The 12,655-nt window shown below is 33.8% G+C and overlaps 1 protein-coding gene across 3 annotated transcripts in view; it reads right to left on the reverse strand.

Annotated features, from left to right (window-relative positions):
• The window catches only part of DIAPH2 (diaphanous related formin 2), a 988,957-nt gene that overhangs the window by 895,771 nt on the left and 80,531 nt on the right, over positions 1-12,655 (reverse strand). For 2 of the 3 annotated variants that reach the window (XM_087859798.1, XM_087859796.1), the window contains one exon: positions 8,279-8,299. The exons of the other annotated variant lie outside the window; for it this stretch is intronic. In XM_087859798.1, the coding sequence (XP_087715924.1) occupies positions 8,279-8,299 (21 nt within the window). The remainder of the gene's footprint in view (positions 1-8,278; positions 8,300-12,655) is intronic. 3 annotated transcript variants of the gene reach the window in all.

The following is a 12,655-nucleotide window of genomic DNA, read 5'->3' on the forward strand; positions in this document are numbered from 1 at the left end:
TGTTTCTATGTATTAGGCAAAAACAACTACCTCTTCCCATCTTGGGGAAGTGTTCCCTTGTAAGAGATTAACCCAATCTTTAAACCTTGCCATAGCTCTTGGTTGTTTCTTGAACCTTTGTGATTGTCTCAGTAGCCTGATTTATTCTTAATAGGTCCCAATGTTGAGGATGTACCAATACCTGTCAGTGTTCCAGAAGTGATCTCAGAGAATCAGGCTACCTGGAATCCAGACCAACAGGTAGCAGCTTTTAAAGTGTATAAATATATACAGTCCTCTGGGATCACAATCATAAACCCTACTGACCTCCAGACCAGGCAATCTGGAGGTGTCCCCAGGATGACAGTTGCAAAAAATCGGGGCTTCAGAGGCATGTATAATCTCTTTTTTGGGAGGGGCCAGTGAGCTATAGTGAGGCTAAAGGAGAGCGCAAAGATGGCTTTCCCTAAACTACGTTCCCTGAGAGCAGCTCCACAGCCTGTAGATGTGTGGCAAATCTGAAGTCTGACCCTCAGACTAAAGCTCCACCACAAGTAAACAGGACTTTTTCACAGAATGACTCATGGTGTGTTTCAGTCTGCTCTGTTTTGAAGGAGATTTTCAGCTAGTTTTCAGGTCTTTTGCAGAGGGAACTGTTCTATTTGTAGCTTTAGATGTGGTGTGTGGGAAGAGGTGAGTTCAGGATCTTCTTACTCTGCCATCTTGTACTGTCCCCTCAATGACTATAGGTGCTTTAAATGTCATATCAAGTATCAGATTTCAAATGTATTACTCTATCTGACTATACACACAAAGAAATATCATCAACAGAAATTTCTACCATGATTACAATTAAAATGCACAGAAAATAAATTTGCAGTGCAGAATCCTAAATAAAAAGTTTATCTTCTTGTTTCCAGTATCAGGATATATTATAAAACATAACCACCCCATACTCATAAATATTAATGTAATCAACTTACAAAATATATGTCTAAACATAAAGTCAATATTCATACTTAGATGTTTCTAAATGCCCAAGGTATAATGACTTACTAATATTTTATAATCTATGTTGTCTTAGCATTCCTTAAACAATAAATTTAATCTGGCATGATGAAATAATGTAATTTGTGACAATGCAGTGGAAGGGAAGAGATTGATAAGAAAATGTTCTAAAAATGAATGGAGATTTTAATAATAAACTTTTCAAAATATATATGGAAACTCTTATCCAAAACAAGTATAACACACAAGCTGGCTTGCAGTATTAAAACATAAGGAAATGGGAATACAGCTACTCACTGAACATAATAATGAATGTGAAATTAGAAAAGACTGAAATTGAAACTTTAATAGTGCTCATGCTATTTTGAAAAGATCCCTTATAATATACCATCATTAAACAGTCTCAGGTCTTATTTTCATCTGATTACCAAATGAGTTTTTCTACTTTACATACACTAGTTAAAAATAATTGCATTGATTATTTTTATTCTGATGGAATTGAGATTTTTAACAAAATTGTCATCCCATAACACTAAATGTTTTATAGTAGCAACTTCCCTAAGATTTCTAAGCCCATAAGAAAAAACAATCAAACTGGAGTGTAAGAAAGCCATGTTTTATCATGAAGCAGCTACTTCAAACTCCAATAATTAATGTTTTGTCTCCCCCTTCTGGACTACACAATTATTTTTAAAAACTCGCAAAGATTTGATCTTTTTTCATAGAATATATTCAAACAATCAGCCTGATACAACTATAACATTACATGAAGTAATCATTAAGATATTATTCAATTAGTAAACAAAATTTCAATGTAATAATTCAACAGGAGCTTAACAGCCCATAAGTACATACTGTCAGGGTTAGTGGTATTTTATGGATATTAAGATTACTAGGGGGGTTATAGTAAGGAATACATCAACAGCATTATGAATATATTACTTTGAGCCTGACCATAAGTTTATACTTTAACAGGAAATTTCATTCTGTATGACCTTCTTCACCAGCATGAGGAAACAAATTTATTTGGCTCTATTTTGTGAAAAAGGTCGTACAATATTCATTCTGTCAGGGGCTATAGTCTCCATGTTCTAATTAGGACAAACAAAGATACATTTGTTCCTAACCTTCACGTATGATGGGGTTGTCCTTTTCACTCAGATTATTCAGAAACATTGCAAAGGGTACAAATGTAACGTCTTAATTATGTAAAATGGCTTATCTAGTAAGCAATACTACAAGCCACCAAAATGATTAGCTCCTTTCTATCTGGGTACACTGAGTCACCTAGAAGTATACATATCCTTAACTGCCTAATACAGGTATTAAGGCTTCAGTTTATAAACAGGTAAATGTTGTTAGAATGATAAATATATGTTTAGTAGCAATGTGCAGGGAGTATATTCAAAATAGTAAAAATAGGAGTTTATTAAAACAATGAACCAAATTGTAAAATTCTACTCTTAATGCTACAAGTGCTAAAGAAATGTTCTTGTGTGGTGATAACTTTATTCTAGTTTTTGCGATTTTACTAATTTCTCCTTAACATATCTAACTGAACTCATCATTTTTTAATCCAAATTTAGTCTTGCTCCTGATTTCTCTATGATCTCCAATCACCATCATTTCAGTCACCCATGCTTGAAATTTCAGTCATTATTGTTGCACACATCTCCTCTGCCCTTTTCAATCATTTGCTGAGACTAATATATTTTCCTTCCACAATCACTCATCTATACTCTCCATTTAGTTCTTACTAACCACTCTCCAGTGAAGGGTCCTATTATTTAAATTACTACAACAACCCCCAGCTTCATCTCCCTGCCTTCGTTTCTAATCTCTATTTCTACTGCTCGATTAATTTTCCCCAAATACAGCTCAGATTTTGCCATTCAATTTCTCAAAACCTTCCAGGATTCCTCTCTATTAAAGTGCAACTCCTCAGCATATCCCTGCCAAAATGAACTTAACCTACCTTTCCAAATGTACAACCCACTACCATACTTAACCCATGTTTTTAGTCACCTTAACTAGCTCTTGTGGTTGGTTATTAAATATGCCTATACCTCCCCTTATTCAACCCCACTCCAACCACACTAGCCTCTTTGCTATTCTACAAATACTCAAGGCACAGTCCTGCCTCAAAGCCATGGCACTTGATGTTCTCTCTGCCTATAAACTTCTTCTATAAATACTTATATCACTCTTCCCAATTTCATTCATGTCTCTGCTCAAATGTCACTGCACAGAGAGCTTACCTATCTAAAATAAAATAGCACATCCCTGATCACTCTCAGCTTTCTCCTTTTACTTTTTTTTCTTTCACAGCACCTACCACCACTTGCCATTAAATTTGATATGTGTCATTGTCTGTCTCCCCAGTATAATATAAGCAACTTGAGGAAGTTATCTGTATGGTTCATCATTCAAGCACCTAGAATAGTGCCTGGCACGTAACAGGAGTCCAGTAACTTTTCGTTAAAAAAAAAAAAAAAAAGAAACTGTGGTTAGAGAGGTTAACAAGATCACAGAGAATGAATGAATGAGTGGTGAATCACGGGTTCAAATTCAGGTCTTTCTGATCCCTAAACAAACACTATTCCAAAAACACCTACTATTGCCCTAAGCACTCAACTATTTATGTTGCTAAATTCCCTTATATTTAACACTATAAAGTCTGGTCATTATAATTCTATTTTCCAATTATCATATATAATATTTTTCCCACAGAAGGATGGTGGTTTTCCCACCTGTGGATAAATTATTCCTGGCTTGCAATTAAATCAAATCAATCATTTTAGCTGTTTTCTAAATCTGTTTTACACAATGTGTTAATAAATAATAAAAACAATTTATTTCGGTTCAGAAAGTTGTACAACACTTGTTTAGAACCAGAAGATATTGAAAAATTCATTCAGTTCTTTCTATCTCTAACCTGTTCCAATTCTCTCTTGCTATTTTAAGATACCTACAGGAAAATATTTTATCATTTCCCTTCACAGATCGTATCTATAACATACCTTCAACTATTTAATAAAATTTTTTTAAATAACCTTGTCATTATTACATTGAGACCACATATGAATTTATTTTTTCCTAAAAGCCCAACAATAATCTATACTACACAGCACATAGCTTCCAATAAACAGCAAAGCATTCTCCTTTTTCCATCTAACTGAATCTTTCTCAACATTCTTGATCCAGAATAAATCCTATCAAATAGCACACATCTTGAATACTTACCAAAAAGAGAGGCTGCTCATACTCTTATCGCATTTTACCATGTAATCTTCATGTTTTTATGTTCTTCATTCCAAGCATTTTATAGAATTGAATACATTTAGCAAAGAATGTAATTTAGACCTACTACTTGCAAGCCTCTTTGTACACTAAATGTATTAAATATAAACATAAGCTTCAAAATCATCCTGAATTTAGTATTGTTATCCTCTTGTTTGGATGGGGAGACTGAGGTTCAGAGAGGGTATAACAGTAATCATCTAAGGACACAGAGCTAGTATACAGCAGAGTGGGAATCTGAACCCAGGTCTATTTGTCTCTAAACCCATGATGTCTACTGAAATTTACATCCTTTCATAAGCTCTATACTGTGGACATAAAAAGACAGACCCACAGGATGATAGTATTATTCAAGGATATACATTACTATAAACTAAAATAATTTAGGAGTATTATAACAGAAGCCCTTAAGGAACATGTAATAGAAAGTATAAGATAAAGCAGAAAGTGATTCCTTAAGGCAGTTAAAAATAAAATGCTACAGAAGTTCATATAAATTAGTAGGCAGAAATTGAGAGGGATGACTTAGGGGTGGCAATCAGGACAGGACTCAGGGAGGCCTGTGGAGGATGGGCAGAACGTTGACAAAAAGAAGAAAAACATTCTAGGCAAAAAAGAGATAACAGGATAAGCAAAGTCAGAAGAAAGACTGCATGTGGCTGGGGAGGGGTGGTTATGTTCAGGTAACAACAGGCAGTTTTCCAGTCTGATTTTTAAAGCAAATTAATAAAGAATAATGAAAAGTAAGGCTGACAGTAAAGACTGAGAGGGCTTCAAATACCCCCATTTCTGCTTCTAATCACCATTAGAGAGGCAAAAGAAAAGACAGAGCCACGCAGACCTAGTTCATTACATATTCCATCTTTCTAATTTCAACCTAGTTTTTATAAGACTTATTTTTTGACCAACATATATAATCTCTAGGCAACCATAATGCTTAAAGTGGTTATTTCTACAATGTATTCTCTCTGGAACACTTTTATGAAATTCTTATCTGCCAATTTTATCAATGAACACACACTTCCCATCTTTTGAAGACTAATGAGACCATGAAAAATAAGCCCTTTTGTACCTGACTTTCCACCAGAGTGATTTTAATGATTGTTTTCTCACTCCTCACTCTAGCCTTAAAAAAACAAAAAAACAAAGAAAAATCTTCCCCCTTAAGGCACCCCTCCCACCTAAACTCTAGAACTAATCCCTCATTTCCTCTAGAAGCGGATTCCCATAGTTTCCTCCCTTTAAGATTGCAGGATATGTGATGCAAATTCCAATGTGAGAAGCAGGTCACAGATAAGACGTGGGTGTAAAATAGCTTATACTGAAGAGCAATCATAATATCCCTCTAATTACACTGTCTTTCAAAAACACTCTCAGACAAGATGAAATTTTTCCATGAACGATACATAGCCTGTTGGCCTGCCACTTTTCAACCATTTACTACATTGTACCTATAAGGCCAATGCTTACCTCTCTTTTCCATTAGACCTAGTATTTTGAGTAAATGAGCTATATTCACTGGGGAAGAAAGACATGTAAATGATTTATTATAATAAAACAGATTCAAGGTACTACGGAAAGAAGGAGTTATCTAAGACAAATTCTCCTAAGATTGACATGAAGCTTAATCCTGATGGATATTTAGGAGCTTTCTAGGGACCCTAAAAGAAAAGGTCATTCTAGCTCAAAGAAATAGACTACGCTTGATTTAAAGGTATTAAAGAGTAGGATGTTAAGGAATTGCCAAGTGTTCCTGTATAAATAGAGGACAGGCACATGTAAGAATGGAGATGGAGATGAAATTACAAAAAGGAGCAGGGATAAGATTGCAAAGAGCAATAGGAAGCCATTTGAAAGTTTTAAGTGGGGGAATCAGCATGATCTGTGTAACAGTGTAGAACATGCATGGCCAGGGTGAGAAGAGTGAGTATCAGGAGACTACTTAAGGGGCTATGGCAATTGCAGATGTGGTTAATGATGAGTCTAAAGTAAGGAATCAACAGTATGAGTAATTAGGGGAGAGAGTTGAGAGTTACCTAAGAGAAATAGTCAACTCCACTGCATATGGAGAAATCAGTAATATTTCACCAGCTCTGGCATAAGACATGCAGAGACCAGGCTAGCTTCAGCCCACATTAAAATGAACTCAAGATTCCTTTATCGCCCAAAACTTTATTTAATCCCACCCTCCTACATCTAGCCCCAGTTTAATACAGGTCCTCACTGATTCACACAAAAGTCTCCTGGAAACAAATCTCTCTCCATCCTAATCCAGTATTTCTCAAAATATGCTCTTCAGCCTACCTTAAGAGGATCTCCTGTGGTGCTTGATAAATATGCAGAATTCTTGGCCCTATCCTAGACCCCATGAGAGACAAATCTGGCATGTTTATACACTTTCTAATTTGAGAACCATTGGCCTAATTCAGCCTACCTACTACTATCAAATTTATTTTTCTTAAACCCTGCTTTCCTCATGTCACGTCCCTGTTCAAACTAACTTCTAATCTTCTACCTGGACTTCCAAGATCCTCTTTCAACTTGATTTTTAAAGCTTTCCAATATACATTCTTTGTTCCAACAAAGTCAACTTCATCTCTTGCTTGCCTCTTCTCTGCTCCCTACCCACACAGTTTGGTTCTTTCCCTAGGCTTTTGCATCAAATATTATTCTCACAATCTGAGAGCTTCTTTCTTGTCTCATCTCCCTTATCAAATCCCAGCCATCAAAACTAAGGATTCTTAAAAGTCCAGCCTAAATCCAGAAATTTGCATGGAGTTTTCTCTAATTACTCTACCCCTACTTCTCTCTTCTGCTTACAAGTTCCTAAAACACAATCAGCATGCAATTTAAGGACTGATTCTTTCCACATATATTAGTAAAACTGTAAGATCTTATCCTTATTTTCCAGTCATCAATTAACCTAACACAGTTCTTGGCACATAATAAGCACTAAAGAAATATTTGCTGATGTTTGAAATTACCCCAAAAGATTGATGGCTTGTTGCCTGTGGATGTCACATAAATTAAAAGAGGAAAAAAAAAAAAAAAAGACTAACTCAACTTTTAAAAGCAAAACAAATATTAAATACATTCACTATTCTGAATACTATGGTACTTAATAATGTTACAGATGATGTTTTTTGCCGTGTTCTCTAAATACGGACTGCTTAGTCATGAACACAAGGTGTTTACAAGTACCTCTCAATTACAATACAGGCCTCAGGTCGTGATCTCAGGGTTCTGGGACAGGGCCCAGCACTGGACTCTGCACTCAGCATACAGTCTGCTTAGGTTTCTCTCTCTTCCTCTCTCCCTCTACCCCTCCTTCCACTAATGTGCACTCTCTCTCTCTAAAATAAATCATCTTTAAAAAAATCTCTAAAAGACAGCAATAGAAAGAACCTTAAAAAATAATGTATACCAATCACTTCAATTTATCCATTAGTAACTGAACCTCAAAGAAATTACATGACTTGCCCAAAGTCACACAGCCATTTAGTAGCATCTAAAAAAAACAAAGACCTAGGCCTCTTGACTGCACATCAAAGGTTGTTTTCATTATACTATGTGCTCAGTGATACTAAAATCAAAGTGAGATACATTAATAAGAATTCCTGTTAGCATAAGCCAACCTATTAGAAGTCTCTCCCTGCCATCCTAAGAAACTGAGGTAAAACACCCAATTTCATCAGAATCGTAAAAACGGAATCATAAGATCATAAACGTAGGTACAACTCTAAAAAAAAATAAGTAAAACTTTCTAAAACAAAATATACAAGCATATTCCAGTTCTAAAACATTTGCAAAAGCCACAGAAAAAATACTTACCATAGCTAAATTCTCATCACCTGATCTTAATAATCTTACTACTTTGGTAAAATGTACTCCAAAAGAAAAACCAAACATATAGAATACTATAAGCAAAAATCGCTGAATTCCCAAAAGCACAAATTCATATCTAAGGGTAAAACACGTCTTTTGTACTCACCATAACTTTACTTCCAACTATCTGCATGCAGTGGTCAACGGAGAGTAGTTATAGTGTAAAAAAAAAAAAAAAAAAACAGCAACAGTATTAGTAATCAGAAGCTTTTCGCAGAAGTTAAGTGTTTAGTAAATTAGTAAATAGCTAACCTTACGTATACTTTTAATACTTCAGATCTAGAGGCTAAAACAAATATACCAGTATTAATTTCTACCATATTTCAAAAACATGTAAAGTCTGCAGAATAAGGATTCCCAAATAAAAGAGTATTACTGTTTGAGGATTTTTTAAAAATACTATACTGGGCTTCTACAGTATGATCTAAATCTCAAGTAAGGTAAAATTAAGTATAACCAGGCATCAGATATTTTACCAGCCCACAGCCACTCAAAAAAATTAGCAATAGAAAACTGAATTTTTTTCCAAACAATGTTTTTCTTTCCTCATTAAAACAGGTATAATATTAAGGATGAAATAAGGCATCTTAGAATATAAATGTTGCATTTAAAGTCATGCATTATGAATTGCAGGTTAAAAACTGGAATATTTTATATTATTTTAAGGTTTTTAATATTGTTTTATATTATACTTGAAAATTAAAAAGAAGATAGATTGCTTGTGATTCTAGTTTTCTGGGTCATCCTAGCATTTGTACTATAAGCTCAGATAATATAACATGAAGACAAAGAAGCAGTTATATGTAAACATGCAGATATTCATAGGGAGGAAACAGTTCAAAACCTGACACTTTGAGCTTTCCTAATAGATAAGAGAGAACAGAATTTCTGAGAAGCTGAATTGTGTTTATAAAGCAAAAAGTGAAATCACAGTCCTAACATAATTTTATGCCAAAACTCAATTATAAATCAAATCGTTATCAGATTCCTACACTTAAATATCAAGCAATGTCCAAAAAAGAACTAATGCACAATCTAAAACCATTAATCTGATAGTAGTTATTATCAGTATGCATTCTATTTTCCAGCTAGCACTTTTTTTTTCCAGTTAGTACTTTAAAAAGCAAAGAAAATACTGAAATCCCAGGTAGAATCCTAAATTGAACAGGATACCACAAGACACAAAGGATACTGACAGTTGCCAAGCAAAGTATTTCAGAGGAATCCATGAATCTCCAAATAGAGAAGCAGCTTTCTTAAATATTCATTCAACAGACTATTTATAGGCAGTGATTATTTAGTTGAATAAAAGCCTCTTTGGTGCCATTAACATTCTTCTGAATTGAAAGATATGCTATTGACCTAAATTATTTCCCGACCTAAAAGATAGAGGTCTTATTTGTCCCTTGTTTATTTAGCACAGACAGGAGACTAAAACAAGAATGCAAGCCTGTTTTAATTAAGGCAAGTCTATACTCAGTGAAACAACGAGAATATAGCCCATTAGTAATTCATTATGATTGCAAAATGATTCCATTTAGCTAAAGCACATACAGTGAACAGATTAGACTGACCAAGGGAAGCTAAAAGAAACAGGTCTGGTCATGTTTGACTTCAACTGTTTCACCTGAGAAAGAAAATATCTGCTAATGGCAAAAGCAAAACTGCAATACATACATACACACACAAAGAGATGTACTGTGACTTTCAACTACTTGTTACATGGGTCAATCTAAAAATTTTATAGATGTATTTGGTATCACCATTTTAAATTATTTCCTATTGAGATTTTTTAAAATCAGTGATACCTATCAATGTGTCATGTGTCTTAAAAATGAGCTTTACATATTTTAAAATCTCAACTTCAAAGATTGTGATTTAAGTTAGAAATAAACTAGTTTCTTAATATTCTAATAAAGACATTGGCTTTTGGCAAACTAATGTTAGGATTTCAGTGACTAATTTTTCATCATGAAATGTCTATATAGGCTGTTAAGATAGAACATACAAGATCCCCTAAATCACTGATATATTGTGCCTCTTTCAGGATTATGAATGGGTATGACAATGTTTGCAATATTAACAAAGCTTGGTTTTCCATTTCTGAAAATATACACTCATGTTTTGAAAATACAAATTCTTTCAGATTATTTGTTTCCAAATTATACACATGTACTGTTATAGATCAGGTTCATAACCGCACCTACTATAATGAGCAAATGAGTCCAGTTTGTGCAGAGAAGAGGTTCTTCTCCACTCCATTATTTAAAATTCATTCGTCACTGATAGACTTATTCAAGATGCTTTTTTCCTTAACATTCACACAATTTAATATCGTCTATTATGGAACCTTAACAAGAAAAAACTAAGCAATGGTTTTCATCATTATCTTTTAATTTCCTATATATTTTTCTTCCATGCTTATTTTAGCAAAGTTAATTACATAACAAAAGATCTGTTTACTTTAGAAACAGCTTTTGCGCAAATACCTATCAGTTTCATCTTGCTTCATTGTCTTTCCTACTGAGTTCATATTTTGTTTGTTTTTCAATTCTATGCAAAATGACTAATGCAGGTGTTAAAGGGGGAAATGTACAATTTATGTTTAAATTTAAGTATAATTCTTACGTTTTATATGTGACTATAAAACATTCTTCATCAGGAACACTGGCCCTTAACTTTGTTTTTACTTCCAGATTAAAGTTTTGACTACTTATAAAGTATTTTCATGAAGATATGATTACAATCTTATCAACTTTAAATGAAGAAACATTTTTTTAAGATTTATTTATATTAAAGAGAGAGAGCACGCATTCGAGCAAGTGGGAGGAGGAGGAGAGGGAGAGAGAATCTCAAGCAGACTCCACACTGAGTGTGGAGCTGCATGCCAGGCTCAATCTCACAACCCTGAGATCATGACCTGAGCCAAAACCAAGAGTCAGATGCTTAACCAACTGAGCCACCCAGGTGCCCCAACGAAGAAACGTTTTTAATCAGTGTATCAATATAATGAAAAAGTAAGTAAAAAAGGTAGAAGATATGCAAAGCATGTCTAAAGCCTGCTGAAACATAGCAGATGGAAACCTTGGTTACACATAGGTAAACAGCCATATATTAAGCTACAGTTTATGCAAATATTATTGTCATGATCATGAAGGGGTCAAAGACAAGAGGATTGTTTGTCACAGAATGGCATCCCTCTCACCTTCAAAAGGAAAGTACATAAGGAATTTTCTTGGTTTTAACAACAGAAAACACCATACTAATTAATGTCTCCCCAAGAACAGGCATCATAACATTTGGTCCACGCAAAAATATTAGCAAATAAAATGTATAATCTTGAAACTTTAATGAAAGAGCTATATGAATGTCAGGTGCTCATATGTAAGCCAAATGAAACAAATAAGGGTCATATACTAAATAGTTACAATACTAATTTTGAAGGTAATGCCTGAAACAGAATTTTCATGTCTTTTGAGAAGCATTCAATTTCTACCTTTCAAATAAAGCAATTCAAGAGAGCTCATCCAACATTTACACAAATTTTAGCATTTTAATGTGAAAAACAAGTATATAACCTAAATGTACATGTCTTTGGTCAGCTGAAGAGGAAACAATATGAGAATAAATAAAAACAAGTTCTACGCAGAGTAAAAATCAGAAGGTTAAAGAGTAAGAGCTTTGTATAATCTTCATTATATTCAGTCCCACTTACATAAACAAAAACAACAAATGAGCCAGAAACACTAACCAAATCTTATCATTAAAAACACCACATGATTATTCATATATTATCTGTACTTTGCATTCAGATTTAATTATATAGATTTACTAGTGCATTTGCCTTTAGGTATTTGAAAAATAACACTAAATGTACATCCTGCATTTCCTAAAGCATTTTACTGTGAACAATAACTTGAGTGCAAAAATGAGAAGAGATTCATCACAATTTCAAAGTAAAACCCTATGCATCACCAAATTCTATTGAAAACGACGCTCGTGGCAAATTTCACTTATCACTTGAAACATATTTCTGCCCTTGGATACCAGAAGCAAATTAAAAAACATGCTGTTGCTCTGCTCTGGCAGAGCTGGAATGCATTATGTTTAAATAGTTCAGCATTCAGATTTAGCTTGCTTAAACTACAATATGGAATCAATACGATCGTAGAATTCAGGGCAAAATGCACCAGTAATTGCCACTGCAATTACTGTACTGAAGTACCAGTAATAGGATAGCCAAATAATTTTAGAACATATTTGCCAAAAAGGAACGATTTTCTTTACTGGTCAACTTTTTAAATTTAAAATAAAGATTTTTTACATGTAAATTCATGTGTGTATTATTATTTATATACACACACATAATATACATGCCACACAAATAAAATCAATGTGTTTGTGTGATATATATATATATATATATATATATATATATATATATATATGGTATACGTATGTGTGTCTACACACACAGTATATA

Source organism: Ursus americanus, chromosome X (assembly GCF_024610735.1).
Source record: "Ursus americanus isolate L20-20 chromosome X, mUrsAme1.1.p, whole genome shotgun sequence".
NCBI lineage: Eukaryota > Metazoa > Chordata > Mammalia > Carnivora > Ursidae > Ursus > Ursus americanus.